The sequence below is a fragment of the Micropterus salmoides genome, unplaced genomic scaffold, assembly GCF_014851395.1.
Source record: "Micropterus salmoides isolate LMB-PRFRI ecotype aquatic unplaced genomic scaffold, ASM1485139v1 Ms_hic_scaffold_12, whole genome shotgun sequence".
In the NCBI taxonomy this organism is placed as follows: Eukaryota; Metazoa; Chordata; class Actinopteri; order Centrarchiformes; family Centrarchidae; genus Micropterus; species Micropterus salmoides.
The window spans coordinates 7,313,314-7,341,095 of NW_024040263.1; the positions used below are offsets into that span (position 1 = coordinate 7,313,314).

The 27,782-nt window shown below is 41.1% G+C and overlaps 2 protein-coding genes across 5 annotated transcripts in view; one reads left to right on the top strand and one right to left on the bottom strand.

Annotated features, from left to right (window-relative positions):
• Window positions 1-6,669, top strand: part of lrba (LPS responsive beige-like anchor protein) — a 180,832-nt gene extending 174,163 nt beyond the window's left edge. For all 4 annotated transcript variants that reach the window (XM_038713117.1, XM_038713119.1, XM_038713120.1 and 1 more), the window contains exons 55-56: window positions 4,000-4,151; window positions 5,279-6,669. In XM_038713117.1, the coding sequence (XP_038569045.1) occupies window positions 4,000-4,151; window positions 5,279-5,369 (243 nt within the window). In that variant the 3' untranslated portion in view covers window positions 5,370-6,669. The remainder of the gene's footprint in view (window positions 1-3,999; window positions 4,152-5,278) is intronic.
• A 1,182-nt stretch (window positions 6,670-7,851) lies between these two features.
• dclk2a (doublecortin-like kinase 2a) overlaps window positions 7,852-27,782 on the bottom strand; it is a 44,534-nt gene continuing 24,603 nt past the window's right edge. Inside the window, 15 exon segments of the mRNA XM_038713123.1 lie at window positions 7,852-10,366; window positions 13,288-13,401; window positions 13,540-13,620; window positions 14,592-14,688; window positions 15,120-15,197; window positions 15,653-15,786; window positions 15,872-16,018; window positions 16,102-16,221; window positions 17,164-17,221; window positions 18,576-18,684; window positions 19,140-19,227; window positions 20,841-20,935; window positions 23,525-23,575; window positions 24,050-24,148; window positions 26,594-26,696. Of these exon segments, the coding sequence (XP_038569051.1) occupies window positions 9,581-10,366; window positions 13,288-13,401; window positions 13,540-13,620; window positions 14,592-14,688; window positions 15,120-15,197; window positions 15,653-15,786; window positions 15,872-16,018; window positions 16,102-16,221; window positions 17,164-17,221; window positions 18,576-18,684; window positions 19,140-19,227; window positions 20,841-20,935; window positions 23,525-23,575; window positions 24,050-24,148; window positions 26,594-26,696 (2,160 nt within the window). The 3' untranslated portion in view covers window positions 7,852-9,580.

Sequence of the window (27,782 nt, forward strand, 5' to 3'; positions counted from 1 at the left end):
CCTTTGTTTCCCGTTTGGCCTGGGAAATGTAAGCCAGCTCTGACAGACAGCCACACGCCTGTTTCCTATTAAGAAACCTCTCGTGCCCAGGCTTCTAACCTGCCAACCAGCCTGCTCCTACACACAGCCAACAAATATAACTTGTATAAGGCGTGATTAATGAGCACACACAGACAAAGCTGATTGATTGTATTAACATCACTGGGAAAGTGTTCATTTTGTATGCTGCAGAATACTTCATTGGGTCTTTAAGAGAAACTAATGATGTTTTAAATGCTTGGAGAGATTCATGCTTTTCCAAGAGGTCCTTCTAAAGCATCGAAGCTGCGACTTGGGAACAGTGTGGGCCACTGCCGGCCTTGTCAGCTCTCCTCTGCTGCTGTAAATTCCAGCCATGTCAGATGGCATTAAGAAAGTCCTAACATCTTAGATTGAGGCTGTGGGAGTCCCCCCCCCCCCAGCTCCACCCCTCTCTGGTCTGGGACTCCAAAAGTATTTAGTGCACTCATGTACATACCGGAATCAATCTTCTCAGCCCTCGGAGCCTCAGCACAGTATGACTCCAGGATAAATAAGTGTTTGTCCTGGCCTGCAGTATCCACTTAGAGAGAGAGAGAGGAAGAGTGAGAGAGAATGTTTGCACTGTGAATTTATAAGGGTCTGAGTCAGAGGTTAGATGACGGGCTAACAGTCGGCATCCTAGTCTAATAGCGGAATCGAGTGACAGAAGCCATACTGAATGGATTACAGTCTTTTAAGTACTAGTATAACTCAGGCAGTGTAACCATTCCAGTAGTTCTTTCACTGCCTTCGTCTGTGTAACAGCGGGATTAACAGCACCATAAATTAAACTTTTTACCTTCCCCAGCCTCAAAATCCACCCACCGTTCCCCAAAAGTAGTAGGAAATATGGGCATTAAAAGTGCATGTGTTTCTGCTAGAGTAATTTTTTAGTCATCCGAGCCCGGGTAGCCATCTTAGCTCCTACAGAGCCATCGGCCATCTTGTTTGACCGCCCAGTGGCACAGGACTGATTTATAATGTCTGTGTGCAGCCTCCTACCTGGCCTGGCTGACATGTCTGCCAGTTCTCTAGGCTCCTGCTGGGCTTCAGTAAGGTCATGGACTCCAGTAGTAGATACAGAGGTACTATATTGTACCTTAACATTATTGTGTAGTATGCTATCTGACATGCAGAATATTGCTAAGAAACAATTAGCTGCAACAGCTTATTAAGTCGAGTTATCAAACTAAGCTGCACTAGTCATAATTTTTATATTAATAATGGATCAAATTACTGTTTTTCAGCTTATTGTTTTGGTTTACGGCAACGTTTTACTGTTTTGGACTTTCCACTCCTGAAACCTTGTTTACAGCCCCATCAGGCAGTTGTGGTTCAGCAAAAAACAAGTTTTGATAAACCCACTGCACGCTACATGCCCAGCATCAAACAGCAGACAGCTAAAGTTAGCAACTATCCAACACAGTGAAGCATTTAGCAGCTAAAGAGCCAAATATTTCCCCCAGGAGTTGAGAGCAAAGCAGAGCTAAAAGGAGAGTGAATATTGGACCTCAGGTGGACACACTTACTGGCCACTTTATTAGGTACACCTTGCTAGTACTGGGATCGACCCCCTTATACTTTGTTGAAAGTATGTGGCATAGTTTCAACAAGGTGTTGGAAACATTCCTCAGAGACCTTAGTCCATATTGACATGAAGTTGCTGCAGATTTGTTGGCTGCACATCCATGATGTGAATCTCCTGTTCCACCACATCCCAAAGGTGCTCTAATGGATTGAGATCTGGTGACTGTGGAGGCCATTGGAGTAAAGTGAACACATTGTCATGTTCAAGAAACCAGTTTGAGATGATTTGAGCTTTGTGACATGGTGCATTATCCTGCTGGAAGCAGGCGTCACCAGTCTCGGTGAGCCTGTGTGAATTGTAGCCTCAGTTTCCTGTTCTTAGCTGACAGGAGTGGCAGCCGCTGTGGTCTTCTGCTGCTGTAGCCCATCGGCTTCAAGGTTCGACGTGTTGTGCATTCAGAGATGCTGTTCTGCATACCTCGGTTGTAACGAGTGGTTATTTCAGTTGACTGTCGCCTTTCTGTCATCTCGAACCAGTCTGCCCATTCTCCTCTGACATCAACAAGGCATTTTGTCCACACAAATTTGGCTCACTGGATATTTTTTCACTTTATCAGACCATTCTCTGTAAACCCTAGAGATGGTTGTGCGTGAAAATCCCAGTAGATCAGCAGTTTCTGAAATACTCAGACCAGCCCGTCTGACACAAACAACCATGCCACGTTCAAAGTCACTTACACCACCTTTCTTCCCCATTCTGATGCTCGGTTTACCTTCAGAAAGTTGTCTTGACCACATATACATGCCTAAATGTATTGAGTTGCTGCCATGTGATTGGCTGATTAGCTATATGTGTTAACAAGCAATTGAACAGGTGTACCTAGTAAAGAGACCAGTGAGTGTAGGTCTGCAACTTTGTTCAACGATAAAGGTGATAATATGTCAGTGTTGTGTTTTTGCTGCTCCCCAAATGGCCAAAAATCCAATCACTGATGTTTTTAAAGGGACAGATTTTCAATAAAAGGTGGCCATTTTTATAGCAGCTAAAATGAATCTCAGGTTTTTCCCCATTTACTTGTTTTCACTGTACTTCAGTTTAAGTGCACTGATCATGATTGGCTGGATTGAGCATTATCTTTATCAGTGTTGTCAGATTAACTCTGAATGTTGATGCACAAGACAATTACTGTACACAAAAAAACGACCCACACCACACAAATCAAGCCAGCGCTGTACTCAGTCATGCTCTGTTCTCAGCCATCTTGGATGATGATCTGTCATGGGAATTTGCCTGGATTGATTCTCGAGGCCTCCCCCCGCAGCACGCAAGTGCACCATTGTTTGTCCGTTTTGTGTGTGCCTGTCTGTGTGAGTGCCTTTCAAATACAAGTTTTGTGCCCATCTTAAGTGTGTAAGTGATGAGAATGAGAAACAGAGCTCATTTAATTCACAGTGTGGTCGGAAATTCCACAAACGTTTTTTATACAAAACATTAGCTTAATTTAGACTGCTCTCTTTCTACGTCCATTCACTGTGTACTGCTCTTGAAGGGTTATTTATGTTTTCCTTACCAAGTCAAGTTCCTGAAAATGACTTGTTCCAGCTTCAGAACTGAAGTTTGAGTTTCATTTTTCCATTTAATATGAGCCTGATTCAACACACATGCGGCTGATGATTGAAGTGTCTCTTGCTGAATCCCTGCAAAGAGACTGCAGCCGAAAGACGGCCGACTTCGGTGTCATAAAACCACAAACGAAAACGACTCTAAATTAGCGTCATTTGCTGCTTTTGGAATTCACATTCTGCCTCGTCATTTCAGCAGCTACGGTTACTCACTGATTGATGCTCCTGACTGTTTCAGTTTCAGCTGCCACTATGCACTGGGCCCATAATAGACTCCAACACACGACCTGATTTGTGTATGTCTGATTCCCGGGGGACCCATTCAGCTGTTACAGTTTGCAGGAAAAGCAGATGAGACGAGTAAATCTCAGAGCCTCACTGTGGGGAACCATCTTTGTAGCAAGTCAGGGTCTGTGTACAGAAAGCCCCTAAGGATGGCGGCACTGACCTGGGATCTTTTGTCGGATCACATGACCTCGCAGTATGAGCTTTACTTTGACAAAAGAGATAAACTGGCCCCAGATCACCAGTCCTTTTCGGAGACTATTTATGCATGTGGTTCCAAGGGGAATAGCTTTGCTTCTAGAATTGTTTTTTTAGCATTTAAGGACAGATAATAGATGATCAAGCAAGTCAGGCAATGAAGTCACTGTCTCATCTCACATTGTGCAGTATGCTTTATCATTGGAAAACTACTCCAAATATGACCTGTTACTGTTAAAGAGTGAACAGGCAATTCTCCTGCTCGTTAAAGTGTTAATAATTAACTTGTCTTCTCCTCTTTGCCAGGCCATGCTTCTCAGTCGTGATGGCCAGTATCTGCTCACAGGCGGTGATGGAGGTGTAGTATCTGTCTGGCAGGTCCACAACCTCAAACAGCTGTTCACCTACCCAGGCTGTGACGCAGGAATCCGCTCTATGGCCATGTCACATGACCAAAGGTAACAAACACATACACACAAAAATAGTATAGCCTAACCAGTAGGGTTTAGGTTTTTCGGGCCAAGACAATATCAGTATTTGAGAGTGTAAAAAATCTCATTTAACGTCCTGATGATATTTTAATAAGGATTGCCTAAATTTCTTTTTAAAGAGACTGCAACCAGTAGAGAGTGGGACATTTTATCACTGAAAAAAATTGTGTGTTCATCCTCACTGGTGGACAAACTATTTAATGAAAAGGAAGTTCCCAGGAACGTCACGTCTGCACTTGAACTTGCAGCTCAGGGTGTCCTGCTGTACCCCCAACCTGGAACCTCATTTCTGTACTGCAATGACATCAGCTGACATTTACACCAATATTTGTACATGTCCAATAAGCTAATATCAGCCATTTTATTGGTCTGGCTGTAGAAAATAATAATAATATTAATGCCTACAACTATTGTCTGAAGAAGTATTAAGTAAAAAGTAGAAATACCACAATATCAAAGTACACTATCACAATAAAAGAATTCAAAATTTCCCTTCAGAAGCATTGCAGCAAAATGTACTTGTTTGTACTACTTATTTAGGACTGATGTGATTAGAAAGTGTATGAAGGATAAACTGCTTGGTATTCCCTGTGTCTTGTTTCTTCAAATGTGAGGATTTGCTGCTTCTCTCTGTTTTATATCATTGTACATTTAATATCTTTGGCTTTCGAACTGTTGGTTGAGCAACAGGAAACAGGTTATTGGCATGTTCCCTAATATCTGACATTTATTAGACTGAACAATTAAATATAAAAGTATTCAACAATTAACGCATAATGAAAATACTTTATATATGTAATGTGATTGTCAGTACATGCATTAAGTAAGCAGCATTTTAATGTTGTAGCTGCAGGAGGTGAAGCAGATTGTGACTTTATGCTGTTGCACAGTTACCTCAATATTGTACTTAGGTACCATACTTGAGTTGGTTTAACTAAATGTACTTAGCTACTTTGCACCACTGCCTACAACTCAGCTCACCTGTTGAGCAGATTTCGCATTAGAGATGCCTCAAATTTAAATTCAAAGCAAATTAAAAACAAAAAACACGTAGTAGACAGAATCTTATGATGTTCCCTCATAACTCTTTTAAGGTGCATCATAACTGGCATGGCCTCTGGAAGCATCGTGCTCTTCTACAACGACTTCAACAGATGGCACCACGAGTACCAGACTAGGTACTGAGCTGACAGCGGCGGCAACATGACTGACGAAGTTCGTGAACTCTTAACAAATGCACTCTGCTGTCTATATCCTGAATGTATCTCAATGAAAGAAGAAGAAAAAAAAAATCTGTCCTATTATAGTAAAACTATTTTTAAAAAAGGCATTGCTATATTTTGTAGATCAGATAGAAAATTTTCATATAAACCATAGGGTGGGGGTTATGTTACTGTACGGTTGAAAACAAATCTATTTTTAGCTGTAAGAGTCTATTTTCATCTCCTCCAGAAAAGAAAAACGGGATTTGTGGGGAGTTAGTGACAACCTTTTCTCTTGACTTCAGAAAATCCAAATATTTGTGTGCTTTAGGGTGAGTGATTTTTTTTTTTTTGTTTGGTGGGTATGTATGTGGGGAGTAATTATTAAACTACCGTTCATTTTGGCAACACAGCCAATTGATATAAAATGTTTGAATAAATAATAAATGTGTTGGAGAGAAGGATAAACGACAAGGGAATATACATATATAAATATCTATATATTCTGTTTAAATGTAGTCCTCCATATTTAAATTCTCCATTCCCTCTGTGCTTGCTAAGAGATTGCATTGCTGTGCATGGCTCACTACTCATATAAAACATATCAGCGCAGTCGCATTATCATTTAATACTTCAAAAACATCAAAAACATTCACTCCCACTCCCACACAGTGATGTTGAAGATGAGATTTATGTAGAGGCGGAAAACTATGTCAAGGATTTAACTCCTTCAACATTTCTTTCCCAAGTGACTGAATAAGCAAATTGTCAACACTCTTTCTAAAAATGGGAATCTTGGTTAATATCTATGATGGAAAAACATGTGCATGAGATCACTTTTTTTTCAAATCACTAAATAAAATCATATCATCCATAGTGCCCAAGCCAGCTCAACATGTTTAAAGTCCTCTTTGAGTCCCGTCTCCAAAGGAGCTAACAAGAAAGTGAGACGTGCAATGAAAGGAAGGACTTCACTAAATTTCAACCTGAGGTTCTTTGACGGCTTTTTTTTTTTTTTTTTCTTCATCACAGGAGTCTAAATTACAGGATGCGTGATTATGTTAAGATGTGATTCAGCACTGAAATGGCAATGAGACATATTCCTTTGGTCCTCGGTAAAATAAACGTCCACTTGTATCTTCGATTTTGAGGAAACATTCCTTTAAGGTTTTGTTCTTTGATGTGGTTTGAATCTCCAGTTATGAGAACTACTGTTATCTATCAACCAATTTTTTTTGTGTGTGTTCTGAGTTCTGACAATAAAATTGAATTTTATAACTTGACTTTGTTTACTTTTATTCTTTACAAGGAACCACTAAGACTACATAGCACCCTCTAGTGGACAACTTCTGGTCTCACACACACCCTACAAATATTCACCACAAACATTTCATTTGAAGTCTTCATTGCATTTTTATTTTTTGCTTTATTGTCATTTCAAAACAGTAGGACATTAAAAGCAGCCTTTCTAACCTAATGAAAACCGTTACTCCAGTTTGACACAGATGATATACCTGTTTTAAAACTGGCTTTTCATACAAATGTCCCTTTACAAACTGCTTATGAAAATCTACTCAAACTACATATACATAAGAGGAAGCTAAATGACATTATGTACCAACTTGACTTTGTGTATGTGTGAGGGTTTTCTCTGACAGGGAGGCAGGAAGTGGGGAAAGTAATATGCATGCAGCTGAAAGTCCTGAAGGGGAAAAGAGGCATGTTGAACCACTGAAGGAGCTGGGACAATGCTTTGGAGTTTAAAACGGGTACAAAATAAAAACAAATCACATAACTTAACTTTAGGATGCACAATTTGGAACCCCATTTTTCTGCCAAGCTGGTTTTGAGAAAGGCATCATTAAGCAAAGAGCTGTTAGGTACTGGTCAGGCACAAACCTGTCACCTTGGCAACACATTCATTCATGTAAATCCAACAGATCAAAAACCATTGAATGAATATTTTGAAGAAAGTGTTCACTAGTGTCATGAAAGGAATTATATCAATCCTTTCTGTGCAGTACTAGAGTCGTAGCCGAAAGTAATTCAGTTTTTAAAAATGACTCAACAATTTGGTTTTATGTCTGTTGGATCTACACTTAACAAAAATATAAACACAACACTTGTGTTTTTGTCCCCATTCATCATGAGCTGAACTCAAAGATCTAAGACTTTCTCTATGTACACAAAAGGCCTATTTTTCAAAAATCTGTCAGTGAGCACTTCTCCTTTGCCGAGATAATCCATCCACCTCACAGATGTGGCATATCAAGATGCTGATCAGACAGCATGGGTATTGCACAGGTGTGCCTTAGGCTGGCCACAATAAAAGGCCACTCTTAAATGTGCAATTCTGTCACAGCACAATGCCACAGTTGTCGCAAGTTTGGAGGGAGCATGCAATGAAGATGAATGTAGGCAAAAACAAAAGTGTTGCGTTTATAATTTTGTTCAGTGTATTTTCCTTTTTTTTTTTTTTTTTTTTTTTAAAGAGCAGTTCTGCTCAGACACACGTAAGCAAGAAGACAAACCTTCAAGTTTCAGGTGGACAACTACGGTTCTTCACACTATGTACAACTCAAATGTTCACATCAAATAATACATACAAACAGTATGTGAATGACTGTGTCAGCATGTCTGTCAGTTACTGTGGGTGCACAAAATAATCTACCAAATTGACACATGACTTATAAAGGTAGTACACTGGAAAGTCATGTTAAAGGGTCAGTTCACCCAAATTTAATTTTTGCTTCACTTTTAGCAGTCTCTGGTCATGCAAAGACTTTTTTTTTTATTTGCACAGGTTTTTAGATATTTTTCTATGAAATGTTCCTACCTCAATAAGATGGTGAATTTTTCATGTTTTTCATAATAGCATTGAAAAATGACATTTACAATATTCAAAAGTAACATTACTTCTGGTAACTGGATATTTGCAGATTTCACTATGGACACTTTTCATAGGGGCCTTGACAAACTAGATTGTTGTCATGCCACAAACAAAATTCTTTGCGCCTATATTATATTGTGGCAGCAACAGAAATCTCATAACCTTGGTAAATTACCCAAAAGCTTTCTGCATGGCTACAATATATATATTATATATAATGACACTAGAGCAGTTGTTTCCAGCCTGGAGGTCTGGACCCCTCAAGATTAATGTGAGGGGTTGGGAGATGATTTATGGGATAAGATAACATAGAAACATAAAAATTGTTTATTTTTTAAGATTATTGCTTTTGAATTAATGGACAGTTTTATGTCTTCAGGCCATTAACATATGTAAATAAAACAATTTAAATCTTTGGTTGAAATGGCCTTGGTGCAGAGAAATATGGGGGTCACAAGCTCAAACAGTTGCAAACCACTGTGCTGACTGAGAAAACTTTTTTTGTAATTTGGATGAACATACCCTTTAAAATGAATGTGAACAGCCATTTGTGTCGGCCATTTGTCTATTACCTCTTTTGTATGTGTGATTTCAATGCGTACAAATCCTCAGAATCTCCAGGTAGAGCTGAAGCTTTTTAACAAGTAGAGCACCGCCTTACTTGTCATTAGCTACTTGATACTTTGGTAGGTATTGCATTTATTTTGTCAACCCACTGTATTTGTATATAGTAACACTGAATAGGAGTTTAACAATAAACGTGTGGTTACCATTGGGATGGCTGCAGTCAGAGAAAATACTGAGTAGTTTTGTTACATTAGTTGGATTACACCAAGGGTAGCTAGGCTAGCAAGTTCAGACGTTTGATATGCTGAAATACTTGCATTATGAACATACTGTCTCTCTGCTAAAAGCAATAGGAGTTCACAGTTGGGGTGTGTGTGTTATGAATAACTATTTACAGAAGAGCCACAGGCAGTCAAAATGGGATAATAAATAAAACAATTCAATTCAAGTAATGACTTCCAAATACAAACCACTCAGAACAGTGATATCTTCAGTTAATTCCCTTTCTCCACATCCTCCATTAATAAATACAATCGACACCTCGTATCTTCCATCTCTATAAATGAGTGGGATAAGAATGAGAGAAAAATATGGACACAGCGGTCTATGGCTCAGTTTAAAGCTACTGGGAATGCTTGAGGTTGAGTTTTAGCCTCCTCATCCTATGTTTTCTGATACATACATGTAAAGACAAAGAGTGAGAGGGTGAAATTGGCTACAGAATTTCCGTGTTTTTTTTAAATCTCCATAAGCTCTTCAGCAGGTAGAGGACTGGGAGAAGGCGGGCCTGCCGGAGAGGGCGGGGTTGTAGATCTGGGAGGTGTAGAAGGAGGAGAGGGAAACAGGGTTGGATGGGTGGGAGAGGGGGACGGGGAGGATGGTTCTTGTTTGGTTGGGGAAGAGAGTGGAAAAATTACAGCCGGTTTGATGGAGGAGACCAGGGAGGAGGAAGGAGCTTGTTTGGTGGGAGAAGAGGGAGAAAGAGAAGCTGGTTTGGGTGGAGATGATGGGGAAGGACAGGAGACGGGGGTTGAGGGAGTTGTGTAGGCAAAAAGAACAGGAGGGCCAGAGGGTGAGGGAGTCTCTAGAGATAAGAAGGGAGGGGCGGAGGGTGATGTAGGTGACGCTGTTATTTCAGGAGGGGCGGAAACAGGCAAAGAGGTGATGGGGAAAGTTTCAGCAGAGGGTGAAGGGGCGACATGAAGCAAACTGACAGGAGCAGAGGGAGGGAAATCAACACCGTCAGTTGGGGAATGAGACCAGGGAGCAGCAGGCAAAGCTGTATTCGTGGTCTTGGGGGCTTTGAGAAGAGCAGACTTAGTGGGTGATGCCCGCATGGCAGGTTTTGGTTCTTCGGCGTGTGATGCCCGTTTGGTTGGAGAAGCCGGTCCTGACTTTGTTGGCGAGGCGGGTATGACTGAAAGGGCTTTATTGCCGGTCGACGACGGTGGACGTGGCACTGTTTGGGGCCCTGGACGATGACGGGTGGTGAGCTGGAGGTTCTTCTTATCTAGAGCTGTGTTCTGGCAAAACAGACAAGACAGACCATCAGCTTTAATAATACCAATAAGAACAGAGAAAGAAAGATATTGTGGGTCAATCTACACTGAATTCAGGATATCTTAGTAATTTAGCATATAATTATCCTTTTGTGTTTTCCTGTGAGTGACACTCTAGCTCTTGCAGTGATCAATAGGATTTAATCAACTAAATGTTTTTTTTATACCTACAATCATAAACTTCTGACCCAGTTTTGTATTTTTTAATGATTTCTATGAATGAACAACACACACGATGAAACAAACTCATGGTAATGGACACAAACAACTGAAAGATGATTAAACAAAAAGACAGAATGTTTAACACAGTACACTGACCCCACGAGAAGGCAAATCAGATCATCCGTGCTACTCTATGTGTAGAGAAAGGGCAAATGAGAAAGTAAACTTGTACTTTTTCATTCAATAGATCCATACATGGTGCTTCTGTCTTGAGTAAAGCCAATGATGTGTTACAGGTGGGACAGAAAAGCAGTAAATATCATGTTCCTCATTTGCCCTTGTGCTGAATCTCAGCAGCAGAACAGACGAGGCGTAGCGTTAAGTGTTAGTACATACCATTGCCTTGGAGCTAAATCAGAGGGACTTAATGGAGGGAGAGGGGAGAAGCAAAAAGGGACAGAGACTAGTCTTACTCACAGCTTCACAAAATAAAGTCAACACAACAAGCATGGCGGCCAGTGGACAGTTGTTCCATCTCAGTGTTAATGTGGTGTTTCAGATCATTCAAACGTACTCCCAACCAAATGACCGTTTGCGTTTAAGAGGACTGAGTTGGAACAAACTGTAAGACCTTCCATAAGTGACTAATTCAAGCAGAAACACATGTCAGTGAGTGCTAAGCTATATTTACGTACCACTCAATAGAATCCAGTGGTGAGGTATGAATACACTAGTTTTTCAAATGCTGGCATTCTATATTTTTCTTATTGTCAACAAGGGCAGATATAGCTTATTTGTCTGTGCCATACCATTAAAGTATTAAAAGCACACCATTAAGTCACACTGTTGGACTGGATGGCATGTTCATAAACATGCACTGTAGTTTGTTTTGAGTCAGTCCCACATGCACCATCCTGCTGCTGGTGCACCAAATATATATTAAGTTAAGGTTGAAAAAGTCCCTAACAAATGCACTATTTGCTCATTAGATAAGGTTGCTAAAAAAGTGTGCTCAGCTACTGAAGAAATTGTGGAGCCTTTTTGAATTTTTTTTATTTGTGACCCATTTTTATAGATTCACATGTTCCATAGAAACCAAATGGCCTGGGGCTGAAAGTCACAGGCACGGAAGGTAAGTTAGAAAGTATTGACAGACGGACACATCGTAGGATTTGGTCTTTTCATGGAATTTGTTGACAATAAGAAAAATACAGAATAATGTCAGCCTTATCCTGTAAATGTGAAGGGGAATCTTGTATACAAGGCAATAAAGCCACATTGGTTTGCATCCATCTCAGCCAGCAGTGTGTAGTTTTCTCCACGAGGTGGCGCCAGAGTACCATTAACGTGGAACATTGCTGAACAACCAATTAGAGATTTCTGGACGCACAGAAAGTTGATTTTAAGGAGCAGTTTAGAATTAGATCACTAACAACTAATTATGTAAGGCAGAGAGGGAGGCAAATGTAATTGCTCTTGCATTAGCACTGTAAACATGCTAAATAATCTCAACAAATGCATCCTTCAAAACAGACGATTATTTTCACATCCCTTACAAGGTTGTGGTCAATACAAATGCAATGAAATGTAAGTGAAGGAGCAGAATGACGAGTATGAAAACAGCCAAGAGGGGTTAATCCATGACAGAGCGTGTGTTGGGAGAGTGTTAGCGAGGTCCACATTAGTTGTTTATTGAGAGCTGTTACTGCAGCTGGCGGCCGGGGGAGGGGTGTGGTGGGGAGAGGGGTGTCTGCGAAAGAAACAGGAAGGGAGGGAAAGGCAAGGGTGATGGGAGTTGTTATAGATAGGAGGGAAGAGGGCGAAGGGAAGGGCGATGGCTGGGAAGGAAGAAGGCAGGCGGGAGGGGGAGGGTTTGAAGTCTGTACCCGGCTCTCAGCTCCAGGCGTTCCCTGTGGTCCTAGGTCGGGTGTGAGGGAGGGGTGAGGAGGAGGGAGGAGGAAGAGGATGGAGAGGAGGAGGAGGGGCCGAGGCCAGGGCCCACTTTTACACCTCAAACTGTCAAATGAGATTTACAACAAAAAATGAGGCTCTTTGCAGCAAAGATCAAATCAAATTCCTCATGAGACCCCCCCCCCATCCCCCTCTTTCCTGCTTTCAGTTCAGACAGACAGACAGACTGAAGAGAGTGGGCTGATGGGTAGTGTGACCTGATGAGATGAGGAGGTGGAGGAAGTCGAACTGTACAATAGGAAATGATGCAAGTGAGGCTTGAAATGGACAGGAAGGAAGGATACAACTACTATAGGAATTACTACTTCTGCCCTGTCCCATCTCCCAAGTTTTTCCATCATTCCATCTCTCTATCCTGTCTGACATGTTTACAAGAGCATAACTTGTTTAGAAGTCGTCTTCAACATCCTCTTGGATGATGATTGAGGCCAGATATTCTTGGCCTGGTGATTAAGTGGGCATAACATTCATATAAAGTGACTTAGAAGAAGGTCAATCCTGTGTATTTGGGTCAAACATTCACCAACATGCAGTAAATGTTTGGAAAAGGGCCTGACATGTTCAAGCTGCTTTAGACACCTTGTCCATTACTATTAAACCCATGGCAACGCCTCAATATTTCAGATTTAAGAGGTCACTGAACGTTAACAAACTCATGAAGGTCATTAGATTACTCTCTAAAAAGGACTGCTGTAAATTGGAAAGAAAATGGGCAAAAATAGAACAGTGATATTTCCTTTTTTTGTGCTTACCATGATGACTGACACCCCGGCTGTGGTGTTGTTGTGCTTAGGCTCAGTGTTAAAGTGCGTCTTCAGTTTACCTGTGACCTCCATCTTCATGTTGTTCCCCGTGACTGCGTCGTCCTACATACACACAAACATGCAATGAGGCGAAGTGGTGCAACACCACGGAAGACACCTTTTGCAAATACACAAAAGTCACGCCGAGGTGTGCGCACATAAACATGCAAATACAGACACAAACAAAGTGCTCTGAGTTACCGTGACCCAAGGGTGAGAGAGGATGTCTTGTGCGGCGTATCGAGCCTCAGCGTTGACCGTCAGCATCTTTCCAATCAGCTCCTGGAAGAAATCACACCACAGTTTAGGACGACATTAATTTCACAACACGTACACACACAAGTTGATATGGCTAAGGTGCTAGCAAACAACTGCCGTTTTAAGCAACCTGCAGACACATAACATTAGGATTCATTTAGAGTCGTGTTTCTGGCCACTTGATGAACAATATTGAGCGCTCTTCTTTTAGCTCTGTTTTGGTCTCCATCAACTCCTGGGGGAAATATGTGGCTCTTTAGCTGCTGAAAGCTCCACTATGTTTACCCTCTAGTCGCTGACTGTGTCTGTCTGCTGTTTAGTGCTGGATAGAACTGAGAACAGCTGCCTGCTGCAGCTAAACAACACTTTTAAAAGCAGTGAGGCTCAACCAAAACACTAAAGTTGCAGTCCATAAAACCAAAGCATTGAGTTGAAAGATGCTAACAAGCTCCACCAATCTATAGGAACCTTTCATATTAGCACCACTTCACACATTGTTCATCTAAAAATATTGATTAGAGCAGCTTAAGTATTATTGTTTGCTTGCACTCGTTTGCACTCACAAAGTCAAAACTGTTCTTGAATTTAAACCTGCACAGCTACTGAACTGCATGCTGTGGTGTCTATAACTGTGCACTCATCTACAGTGACAGGGCCACTGTAATATCAATGGGTTTAATTAGCAGTTTGGTCCTGCATGCTGAGCAAGAGCTGTCATCTTAACACAAGACATTCATTTAGAGGGTTGGATGGGTTTCTGTGTCCTTGGGCAGACAGTAGTCATTAGAGGAGTGTGAACCATGTGGGTTCACATGACATGTGCCTGTGTGTTTAAGACTTTTTACCACTGCATTCACTTAAAGGTCAAACTGTTTCTGACCTCCAAAAGATTAGACCACGCATTGGTTAGTGTTATACTCCAGAAAAATGAATGGGATCAATATAATGTCATCAACAGTGACATAAACTATGTGTGTGTGTGTCAGTGTCCTAACCTTGGCTGAGTCAGTGATGTTGTCCCAGTAAGGACTGGGAAAGTCCAGTCGCCCCAGAAGGATCTGGTCAAACAGATCCTCTTGCATGTTACTCTCACTGCATGGAAAGACACGCACAGACACTCAGCGAACATGGCATACCTCTACATTGTGTAAATAAACTCCACTGTGTGTACATCACTATGCATAATAATACATAGCTTTACCTGTAATCTACCCTTCAATTATGCAGTTATTAGAATAACAGTGAAGTGCTATAGATTAAACATGGATCAAATCCCTCCCACAATCCTTAACATGACTAATCACAGAAACTTTTTGTCCATGTAGCATGCATGAAGATAATTGACAGGTATGAAAAACAAAGAATGTGGCTGACCTTCTAAAACATTTACCCAACATTGTGTTTATTGTTTAAAACTTAACATAATCATACTGGTTCGGTGCTACACATGGTGCCATGAGTAAATAATTTCATTTATGTTTAAACATGAGCTTTACTGGATGATATGAGCTGGGGACGAGTACCTTCGAAATGGAGGGAAGCCACACAAGAGTATGTAGGTGATGACACCTGCAGCCCAGATGTCCACCTTCAGGCCGTAACTGTGGAAAGAGTGGAGAGACAAAGAAAAGGTCAGTTGAGGATTAACTGCAGTTAAATAGCTTACAGCAAACCATTTTCATCATCCCAGTGTTACAAATACAGTACATAGCCGACTCAACATGAAACAATGAATTGAAGTCAAACATATAGACATTTTGGAAAGACAAGGTTTTCAATCTGCTATAATGATATGGAAGTAAATATACCATTACAACTATTTATGCTGCCACATATACATGGTTTGTGTTGCTTTATTCAGTGTGCCAATACGCAAAATACCAATCTCCCTTTAATCTCCATACGGTTGATTACAAAAGAATCCTACTCTGCTGTTGTACGTAGAACAGATGTTTCCATTTAAACCAACCAACAACTCATAGATCAGTCTCTCTAACAGGCACAAGATCTAGTTACTGAAAGCCAGTGTTCTGGGAGAAAATAAAATCTATTTTACCCCGACTCTGCGATGATTTCTGGAGCCACATATGTAGGAGTTCCACATACGGTGTATAAAGGTCCTTCCACCACTGTAGCCAGGCCAAAGTCCCCGAGTTTCAATGACTTGGTGCCATCTGGATACTCAAACACCTAAAATGAAAACACACGCTCAATTAAAGCCCACTGAGCAGCTGGATTTGTAGGCAAGAAAAGTGGTGTGACGGTAAATATATACCAGCAAGTTCTCTGGTTTGATGTCTCTGTGGACGATGTTCATGCTGTGCAGGTACTTCAGAGCTCCAGCGAGATTGTACACCATGACAGTGGCGTCTCTCTCTGTGTATTTGGCCGAGGAGGTGATGGCATCGAATAAATCCCCTCCCTGTGCCAACGTCAACAGAGTGGTTGGACATGAAACCACACAGAGAAATCAGGATTGTGCATTGATACCAGCCTCTGCTGTACCTTAACAAGTTCCATAACCAGGTAGAGTTCAGAGGAAGTGTCCACCTCCTCCATCAACATGATGATGTTGGGGTGTTTCACCTTCCGCAGCACTGCGACCTCATTCTCTATGAGGTGCTCCTGGAAACACACCAAGACAAATAATCTAAGTGAGTACTTTACTGTATGCTCCAGTGCAGGGGATTTACACTGAGACATTATGCTAGTAAAAAAGACACTGCATTGTTGATTAAATCTGAATTGGTGTCAAGGGGGTGTGATTCAGTATGTGTCAATGTCTGTATGTGAAAATGGGAAGATAATTTGAGGTAGGTGATGAATTAAACATTAACAGCCTAAACTGTGTGGGATAAGAGGATCAGAGACACACACACAGGCTCCTGTGGTGTGTGTGTGGGTGGGTGTTAATAATTATGAGGGGTGGAACATATCAATATACATGCGCATCAGTACCTCAAACGCCTCACTAGCAGGAAAGTCAGTAAATCAGTCTACATTGATCTGTGAATGAATGTGGGTGATTCTAACAGTCTCTGCTGTCCACAGCTGCGTTATGCTGTCCATAAAGCTTCTCCTTCAGTTCATAAAATATATACTTGAAATAATGCAGACCGAGCGATGACTCTTTTTCTCTCTCTCTGGGTAAACACAGCCTTCCTAGAAGACTGCATCAAAGGATTAGGCGGAAGTGTTAGGTGTCGCGTCAGGTGTGTCGACATAATGCTTTGCACCTACTGGCATTCGCTTCACTCAGCCCTGCACTGAGACGCAACACTAGTCTCGACAGTGGCACACATGCCTCTACATGTAACTAGAAATGTTCTATTTTCTAAGTGCTAGGTGTAGTGTCACAGCCAATTAGGTTAACTAGGTTAGGTGGAGTGCAGGTTAGGCAGGCAGCTTTTTCAGGCGTTTGAAGTTCCACCCCTCATAAGTAATGCACAGTGGAACACAAACATATGACCCTTCCTTATGAGTGCGTGCGTGGGTGTGAAGGCAATGCACACAAAGAAAAGAGAAGAAATAGGAGGGGGAGAGGGGGAAAAAATGGCAGAGTGAGACCTTTCCACTACACTTGGCCTTGTCGATGATCTTCAGCGCAAACTCTTTTCCTGTGGACCTGAACAGAAACAGTGCAATTAGGCCTAACAATAAAAACTGCACTGACGCTGCAGCTATGTCTTTAATACAAGTCAAGTGCTCACAAGAGAGCCACAGTTACAGTGAGCAGGACACTGACACAGTTATGTTAGGAAAGGTATGCTAGCTGTACTAGCCAAGTTTATACAGCGAGAGGAGATGCAGTGCAGATACAGGCAGGCTCAACAAGAGAACAAGTAGTAACTTAACACCAGGATGATGATGATGTTTCACTGCCATCTCAGGTTAAAAGTGGTAAGTTTGTTTCACCTCTGTGATGGGTGTGGCCAGAAGTGAGCTCTATTGCACCTGTAACCACACCCAACACGGATGTCGTGGTGTACTGACACGCTCTGGAGTACGCCTCTGCACCACAGCAGCAAGGTGAAAAGTTAAACCTCTGGTCAGCGGCGGTTTAAAGTTACTTTTTAACCAATCTATATGTTTTCTGTTGTTGTTTTAAAACTGTTTCTACTTTCAAAATATACACAATGAAAAGGCTACAACCCAAATGTTCCCTGTGGAGTTTTTGACCACTAGTGGCACTATGGAGCAATGTTTTGATGAGTTGGTCCCTGTTTTGTCACCTTCATCACCTGCCACGCACACCTGTGCACATTCCTGCCAACGGTTTAATACTATTCCTATTTATAAGAAATGTAGCATTGGACCAGCAACAGACAGGTAAGAAGATGACTCCTAGCTGAGGTAATCTGATGTAGGGATGGACACAGTGAATAAAGACAATGCAGGTTTGAAAATCTTTCAACTACATCTCATAGACTTTATTCAAGATTGTAAGATGCTGTGAAAGCTCGGAGAGACAGCAAGTGGACCTGTGATCTTAAGTTATTTTTGATGACATTCAGAAAACTGGCTTTGTAAATCTCTGAGGAAGGAAATTCATTCAACATGTTTCTTATGCCTCATGGAATGCATTTTTGGGTAGAAATATTTGCTGTAAACATAACTGCATTTGTTTAAAATGATACTTCACAGGGAACCGATAGATAGTTTCCAGGAAGGTGCATCAGATTATGAGAACACACACACTTGACAGGCCTCTCATCATCCCCCCCTGTCTTCCTGGGCAGTGTGTTGACTCAGAGATTAAAAGGCTAATGAAGTGAATTCACTGCTGGGTTTTAATCCATGGGATATTTCTGTCTCCACAATGCCTGTCATCAGGACTTAAAAACCCTGATGGAGCAGCTACCGCACGTGACGTATGTCTCATTAAGCTGGACAGCGCGGCACCCTGCTGTGCGATCACTGCAGACAGCTGACAACTGTGCATTAAATATTTCCAGTCTGATTGAATGTGTTTCACCTACCTCTCCACGCACTCTTTGACCACAGCAAAGTTGCCATCTCCGATGACCTTGCCAACCTTGTATTTTTCCAAGATGGTGGAGGCAGGCAGGTAGCGGTTACCATTAACTGCTGAGGAGAGACAGGGGTTACTACAGGCAACAGACTTGCTGCTTAATAAAGCTAAAGGAGCTCTGGCAGAAACTCAAGACTGAATAAAAGGCCCACAAGCTGCGCAACAAAATAACACACAGGCACTAAGACACAGTGATCTCTACTCGTCTTCCTGCGGCAATTAGTGAACTGAGCAGCAATTTTATGTCTATACACGCACACCTCTAAAATCATTTAGTTAAGTATCTGCTCACACAGCACTGGGGTATTTCACTCTTATCCTCCACATGAGGCCTGCCCTTTGGCACTTTTGTTGAGTAAGCACATTGTGAAATGTGCCCTCATGGGAAAAGATGAGGATGATTTTAATGTGCTAGCCAATGCCATTTCCACATGCTAGAGGGTGAGGGTGTCCATGCAATAGGGCAGATTGGTTGAATGACTCGGACAAAAAAGAAGAGGAGAGGATGTACCCTCTGGACTCAGTCGATTGGTTTGCTCCTGGTGGTTGTTCAACGAACCATTTCCATTTGGGGATGAGATGTGATGTGACGGAGGGATCTGCAGGATGCAAATACAAACAAAAATAGAGATGAGCGCCTGGCCACGAAACGAAACCCACAGACAAATCACCATGGCAATCTTAGGCTTAAAAAGTACCCACAAAACATGCCGCACATGGATGAAACAGTGATGGTTTATTACTCGTGGTCACCTTTTTAGAGGCTTTGAGTGATTTATGTAACATCTTGTTACATAAAAGTGTTTCAGATGGAATGAAAAGGAGACTAGTTATTGAACATTATCTGAAAGACGTGTCATTTAGCGAGCTACACAATGTTTATGCTCAATCATACAAATAAAAAGCACTGCAGCATTGTGATTTGAAAATGTTCCAACTTCTTTTTCTATTTTTAAAACTAGAAAACCTATCTGTGGCTATACAGAATGGTGAGATATTCTATAAAGTATGCTCCTGACAAACAAGGAATGAAAGACTTTTGAACAGAACAGCCTGTCCATGAATCCTGAACTAAACATATTATTATTTAAATAGTGAACTAGGTCTAAATTAAGCTTGCCCTTCAAAATGTACAAGGTGTCAGACCTATTGGAACAAATATACTCCTCCATATCCACTTATCACTGCACATAAAAAAAACATTATGGCTCCAAATGAATGATTCATTTGTTAAGAGTATCATTTCTGCAGAGCACAGCAGTGACAATTTCCACATCTTATGACTATATGCTTGAAATGTCAGCCATAAATGCATGTCAGCAGTGATCTTTTCCATTGTGTACAGTAGTGTCCCATACATTACTGCACCATCATGTGCATTACTTTACAGTAAGGATCTATTATTTAGTCTAAAAGGGTAGTCCTCTGGACCAAAGTAGACATGGGACACCTTCAAGGTCTCTTTTTCAACTGGATACATAAAAAAGCTTTTTCCTCTAATAAATAACTTCTTTTCCTGGCTTTAGTTTACCTGTCCAATTCCATTAACTGTTTTAGTGAGGGTGAATGAGAGAGAGAGAGAGAGAGTGAGCAACGATGTCACTAACATCCTTATGCTTCCTCGTTTAGTTTTTCAAAAACACGTTATTCTATTTTACCCTCTTTGCCAGTGAATTTTAAAGCTGTCAGTAAATCATAAAAATCTAATATCCTGCCAAGTTCATGTGGATGGATAAGTCTTTGACTGGGCTTAGAGCGGAACGGTGGCACTCTGGAGGAGGTTTGCCAGCTGGCTGGAGCAGTTAGAAACTCTGTAGTTTGAGACCAACACGCAGCTTACAGAAGAATCCATCAAAAAATCTGATTAGTATTGCGAACTCTACCAAAAATACATCATAGAGCTGCAACATGGGCTGTACACAGATCTGTAGGTCATCCATGGCTGTCAGTCAGTGACTTGATGACTTGATTTGACAGATTTATTTCATAATTTTGAGGTATGTAGGTCAATGTGATTTGGCATCATCCCCCACCTTTTTGAGAGGACAGCTGCTGACTGAGGACTAACCATAAAACCTTAGAAGAAACCTGTGGAGTTTTGAACTAGGAAAGAAGACTGCAAGCTAACAAACATTGATGTATATGCAGTTTCCAATTTAAAGGTTTTATGAGGAAGGGAATGCATTCACATGGATATGATATACCATCCTACCTTAAAACTGGGGATGGGTCGGGGGCTGGTGGGAGACGGAGTGGAGGACTTGATGGACTTTGGAGTTGAGATCTGGCTGCTTGAGACACCATTTACTGAATGGGGAAAAAACAGACAGGGGATGTGTGAGAGCAGAATAAAGAGTCTAACTGTGAATACAAGTTATTTTTAGAACGTGTTTGTCTATACACAAATATGTTTGTGGGCAGACTGCTTGCCAGTGACTTGAACGTGCCTTTCTTTTTGTTGCCAGGTATAATCTACAGTATTTACATGTAATCTTCCACAATGCATACATAAGAGACTACTAGCATATATTAAGAAGTTGTCCCACACTGGGTAGCTGTTTTTATTAGATGCGAAGCACCTCTTAGAGCTGGCTGTAACTTACTCCCACAGGTTGCAGAGTCTCCACAAGGGGGAACTGTGTGGTCATTTTGGACCTGTTCTACACATCAGCAGCAGCTGTTTAGACCTGCTGATGTAAAGATGTTAATGTTGCCACTTACAGGCAAACAATAGGTGCATTTGAGATAACTGCGGCTGACTTCCGCTGACTTAATAGTCAAACGTGAGCTGCCGGCGGCTGCAGGGGTGGGGTATAAAAACACTGCTGCCAAGTCGGACATGTTCTACTTCCCCTATAGTGCGTGAGCTTAGAACAATGGCCTACAGATAACATTTTTTTTTCTTTTTTAGAGAACCAAATACTTGAGAATATGCCTAGGCTAGAGCCACCATATTGGGTGAAAATATGAAGGGCATTACTTCTTTTACAATAACAAACTCCTGAACTAAACTGTTTTGTAAGCTTTCTTGTTGGAATTGAAAACTATAGTGTAAACGTTGGCCATATGTGACAAATGAGGTGGAGAACAAATACACTGAACCACCTTCAGAAGAGATAACGGATCTGAAGTTCTTAGAATAATAACGTCACACACGTCATGCGTGTCAGTGAAGCCTAAAACCAATGAGGGCAAAGTCATCACAAAACTGCAGCCGTCTTGCCCCTGTAGGGTTTAAATGTCACGTGAGATGGTGATGTTTTGCAGAAAACAAGTTGTTAAGTCCAGCACGCATCACATTCATTCAGCGCTAAGAATAGTATGCACCTAATGTAATAGTGCTGCAAATTCAACACGTGGCACCTGCAGGCAAGTGGTATTATAACTACTTGCTTTTCCTTTTTCAAAGCTGTCTGTTTCCTTTGTAAGCTTTAACACTTAAAGCTGGGGTAGGCAATTTATTTCAGAGGCATTTTTTGTTATATTAAAGCTGGGGTAGGCAGCTGGGGTTGTAGCAAAACTACAATAATAACCTCCACTCATAAACAAACAGCAGCTACATACAAGCAAAGCCTACAATTCTATTACTTTACTTAAAGCATCACACCCGCCAAAATCTATTACTTTAATTGCCTGAAGACAGCGCACATGAGGAGGCTACATCTTCGGGTCTAAACTGCTGCTGTTGTTACTTTTCTCGCCACTTGTTGAACAGAATTAATAAGATTATAAATCAGACATGGTAATAGAATGTATGCCTCTAATAATTTGGTTCACTTTTCATAAAAAGGTTTCTTTGTTGATGTAACTATGTATTACTGTGTAACACATATCCATAATATACGTTAGTGTGTAACACGAGGTGCCCAGGCACACAGCAGGGATGAGAACGTCTATTGTTTCAGTGATTCATTCTCTCAAGAACAGACTATTTCTGCCACCCTCTCTCTTGGTTTCTGGCACAAATACAGAGACATAATGCGTCAAACTTAAACTCCAAGTCTCTTCATCTGCATAAGCCCAGCTGAGCTGAGGAAAAATCATTTCACACTGCCTACAGGCTGCGTATTTGCACTACTGTTTGAGAGTTTTTGTTTCACTGTACAAGTTTTTGTTGCTTACATTTATTTATCTCGGGTTTGTAAAGGAACTTTTTAAGTATTATTTGAGGAAATACTCAAACATACTACATGACACAAGCTTGTAATGTTTTAAAAGTACAGTTAAACTTTTCAGCAGCTCAGCTGTTACAGATGAGGAGGCCTGTGATGTAACTGCTCAGTGAGAGCAGGATTTAATTAACACAGCTTAAGAGTGACTCTAATCAGTTTGTGGCTTCAGTGGATTCTGCAGAAGCTGGCTTTCACATGAGATAGATGTGTATAATACATGGCATCCCATAGTCTAGTCTGGGTCAGAAGGAGGGAGAGAAATAAAGAACTAAATTAAGCCAAAACAAAAGGTAAAACATTATATAATTAAGAAACTGATCTTTTAAGAGCGTGTGGCTCAGCACCATGTCACCGAAGGCATCTAACCTTAAACTAGAAGCACAGGCAAGAAAAAAACTGGCACTGTTTAGATAAAATGCTCATTTAATACTAGAAACATTAATGAGTGGATCATGGATGACAAAAACGTTGCTATACTTAGAGCCTCACCACTGTTGGGGTAAAAATGTATAGTCTAGCCTGTGTGTGACACCTGAGGAAAGGGCTTGTTACCTAAATCAAAAGCCATTAGGACATCTTATCAGTTTTCCAGTCTAATGCTGCATTCCCACAATCTCGTAAGAATTGTAAGAACAGGAAAACATCCATTTTTTCCATCGTGGGGGTGTTTATGCCCTGATTACCAGAGCAAAGGCAAACAATGTGACACCATCACCAGCCTCACCTGGGGATTTGATTGGAGACTGGCTGGTGGAGTAGTGGACAGTTTGCCTGGCTGCAGTGTCAGAAACAAAAAAATAAGGAAGATAAGATAATAATCACACGGTTTGAAACTGGTTGAACTTTCAAGGCTAAACTGAGACTGCAGTCAGAATCCTCTTCTTTAAAGTTGACGTAATAGCTTGTGGAACACTTAACTACTCAGCACAATGTCACCGTCTCTCAGTGCACCACACAAATTGCTTAGTCACTTGTCACAGCTGTTGACGGCTGCCAAATAAAAAAGGCTATTACTCAGCCTGTCAGCCACAAATGAACCTACAGTGTTATGGTGGTATCTGATAAATGGAACTTTTGTTATTGCTGTGAAAGATGTTTTCACACATACAATGTAATAATTAGCAAAACCTGACCTTTCAGATAGTCTACTTACAAGTTAGTGTGTTATTCATGCATGAATATCTCTTAATTTAACAGGGCTAATAAACACTTTCCATTGTGTGTATGTGTGCACAGTCATGTGACATACCTGCACCAGGGGACTTGCTGCGTCGTGAAGGTCCGGGGCTCTTAGCTGTCCGGTTTGGCGTAGCAGAGCGGCTGTGAGACGACTTCAGCACTCTGCATTCTGAGGGAACAACGCGCTCAGGGTCACGATGGTATACATTAACCTTCCTCTATCAACAAACCTTCTGAGTCAGTGTTAATGTGGCACAATTATGCCCAACAAGCTGCTGGAAATGTTATTTATGTGGATGAATGCTGGTTACACTTGATTATGGGGACAGAGAGGCAGCAAAGGACAGAAGCCAATAGGGTTAAAACAAATCAGATTGTACCGTAACCTTCTATAACCTCTTTTTCATTTTACAAAAAGAAGCCAAACTTCCTCAGTGTTGAATGTCATCTAAACCAAGCAGTCGCAAAAGAAATTACTTAAAGGAGCCGTGCGTAGAATTGGATGGCACCTAGAGGTGAAAATGTATGTTTGCAACCATTTTAATTCTCCTTGCCTCACCCTCCTCTTCCAGGCATGTAGGAGAAACTACGGTGGATGTGAAAAATGCGAAAGGCCCTCTCTAGAGCCAGTGTTTGGTTTGTCCATTCTGGGCTACTGTAGAAACATGGGGGTGCAACATGGCAGACTCTGTGGAAGGGGACCCTCTCCCTATGTAGATATAAAGGGCTCATTCTAAGCTAACAAAAACACTATTCTAGTTCTAGTTTTTAGGTGATAATACACTAATGAAACATGCTGAAATAGGATAAAATCCTCCCACGAACTAGCTAATAACATATTGGGTAACTATAATTGGGTAACTATATAATTGGGTAACTAATATTGAGTGTAAAAAGCCAGCCAACTCTGAGAATTACTTTTACATTAATGTGATTACAATACCCTAAATTACATAATTTGTTGACTTTTGGGGTGTTTTGTCAAGATTCACTACATTATTTAGACTTGTAAAATATGTATCACATCAAGATTTGGTACACATCCGTGATGTCTTTAATTGTCTGAGCAAACCAAAACAAAAGTTTGTGTTTTCCTCTGGAATTCAACCTCTAGGCTAAAAGGATCACTGCACATTAACACATGAAAAAACAAGTCAGAAGCTTTGTTTTTTCTGGTGTTCATTGGTGTTTTTTCTGGTGTTCACTGTTTCACGCCACAGCTTCTGTGGGGGTGTTGCTGTGTGTGTAGTAAGGGCCGATGTTGTAGTGAAGCCTGTGGTAAACTTGTCAGGGCTGCGTTAATGAGGGTGGGGGCGGTGAGAGGTAAAATGTAATGACACACACATGAAAAGAAAAAAACAACACACACCCACAGAATCACTAATGTGGTCCCTGTGCTCTATATCACCAGATGCATGTTTCACTCACTGATTAAAAGGTGCTCTCAGTATGGTACAATTCCTATCATGGTGTACATATGAAACCCCAACAAACCAAATGTTTCTCTAGGACACTCCCAAAGTGAAAATATTGACTCAGCTTTCACTCTACTTTAAAAGCACTTGAGCTTAGAAAAGAAGATATATGGTCTATATATGGTTTACTGTTAAGTTTCTTTCGGGTTGTTTTTGTTTCCACACAAACTGTCTATTTCTCTTACTTACTGTGTGCAGGCCATATTCAAAATTTTTATTCTTTCCATGTTTTAAAAGTAGAGTGTGTACGAGACCTATTTTGCAAAAGGAAGAGCAGCTCCTGTACCTTCAGCAGAGAGTACAGGGTGCCTTTTTTGTTCTTTCAAAGACCTAATTCTTAAAAGTGGAGCACAAGAGTGTAAGTGGGACGAAAGCTCCAAACTATCTCCATCACTCATCCTCACTAACAGTTAACACAGTGTGTTTTAGAATATGACTCCCTGTTGTTAGCTAACCTGACAAAACAACAACAAAAAAATTAAACAGGATGTCAATACTTTGGACTGTTGCTATAATAAACTAAATTTTCTTTCCCATGAGGTTGTCCCATGTTCTACACAGTTCTGACAGTGAATTAATCTGCTGGTTTAAAGAGGTCATATCCTGCGCCTGTGTGCCCTCCAACTATCAGTGTTTTTTTCTACAAGATAAAGGGAGGATGTGGATAATATACTGTATGTACAGCTCATACGGTACAGAATATGAACACAAAGGCATTCACAGAAGCACACAAGAATGACATTTCACTCACAGGAGTGCAGCCTCTTTTCCTTACCTGACAGCAAGAATGTGTTTATAGAAATGTGTGGCGCCAATTATTTTCTGTAGGAGCTGGGCAGACTACTAAATAAACTGTATGTAAATACAAAAACTCACTTTCCACTATCAAAATTATAATGATCTGAATTAAATTGGAAAGAGAATCATGTAAGGAAAGAGGAGAGGAAATTTCTATACACACACACACCCCAAACTTCATATCCTGCTGTCAACTTCCTGAAGGAAAAGACTGTTGCAAGCACTAGTGAGGGAAGAATGGTGAGGAAGGACCTTGAGGCGAACACACAGACACACACAGAGACGGATGTTTAGTTAGTCTTAGTCAGGCCTACCAGTCATAAAGGCTGTGGAAGCCTTACCGCTGTGATCCAACACAAAGTCGTCCTGGGCATAGCGGTACTTCTCTGGGCCACACGCTATAAACACATCATCGTCCCCAAAGAAGTCCTGCAGGCAGCTAATCTGGAGAAAGAAGGGTGGGGACAAAGACAAGATGAAAAAGATTTTCAGAAGGGTATAAATTTAATTGTTTTGTTCTGGTATTCAGCGGCAACAGTGAAATAAGTAACTGGATCCTTTACATAAGTAAAAAAAGTTTAAAAATTAAAATGCTTAAAGTAAAAGTAAGAGTTTGGTGGCGCAGTGGTGCAGTGGTTAGCACTGTCGCCTCACAGCAAGAAGGACGTGGGTTGCCCCGGCCTTTCTGCGTGGAGTTTGCATGGAGTTTCCCCGTGTCCGCGTTGGTTCTCTCTGGGTGCTCTGGCTTCCTCCCACCATCCAAAGACATGCAAGCTAGGTTAATTGGTGTCTCTAAAATCGTCCTTAGGTAAGGATGTGAGTGTGAAAGGTTGTTTGTTTATGTGTGGCCCTGCGATGGACTGGCGACCTGTCCAGGGTGTACCCCGCCTTTCGCCAGATGTCAGCTGGGATTGGCTCCAGCCCCCTGCGACCCTGTACGCAGGATAAGTGGTTGATGATGGATGGATGGAAAGTAAGAGTTTTTATTTATTTTCATCAAAATGTTTACAGTTAAAAAAATGTGTCGCTTGTAGCCCATTATTTGTGTGTCACCTGATCAGATACACTCAAACATACACACAACAAAACACTGATATTAAATGTAACTTTATTGTACCTGGTCCAGGAGGAGTAAAACTGTAAATACTTTATATACTGTATAGTAGTTCAGTCTATTGCAATGCCATTTTACCATCTTGCACACATTTGATATATTCTAGTAGAGCACAAGTATCTCAAACTTGTATAGGTATAGTACTTGAGTAAAGCAGTTACTTTAAAAAAAAACCCATTTAACCCACATTTATTTCTTAGTAATTTATCTGTGAACAGTGACCAGTTTCTTTCATAAGGAACCTGAATAATTGAGTATGTTTCATCCGTGTTCCTGCCAGTTCCAGGGATTTCACATGATTCTGCATTCGTTTATATGATGTTTACTGGCTTTCAGTCATTTTGTTGTGCCTGTGACAGAAGTATTTTTTTGGATGTGAAATAATTGCTTCACTCCGTGTTCACTGAGGTAGGCCA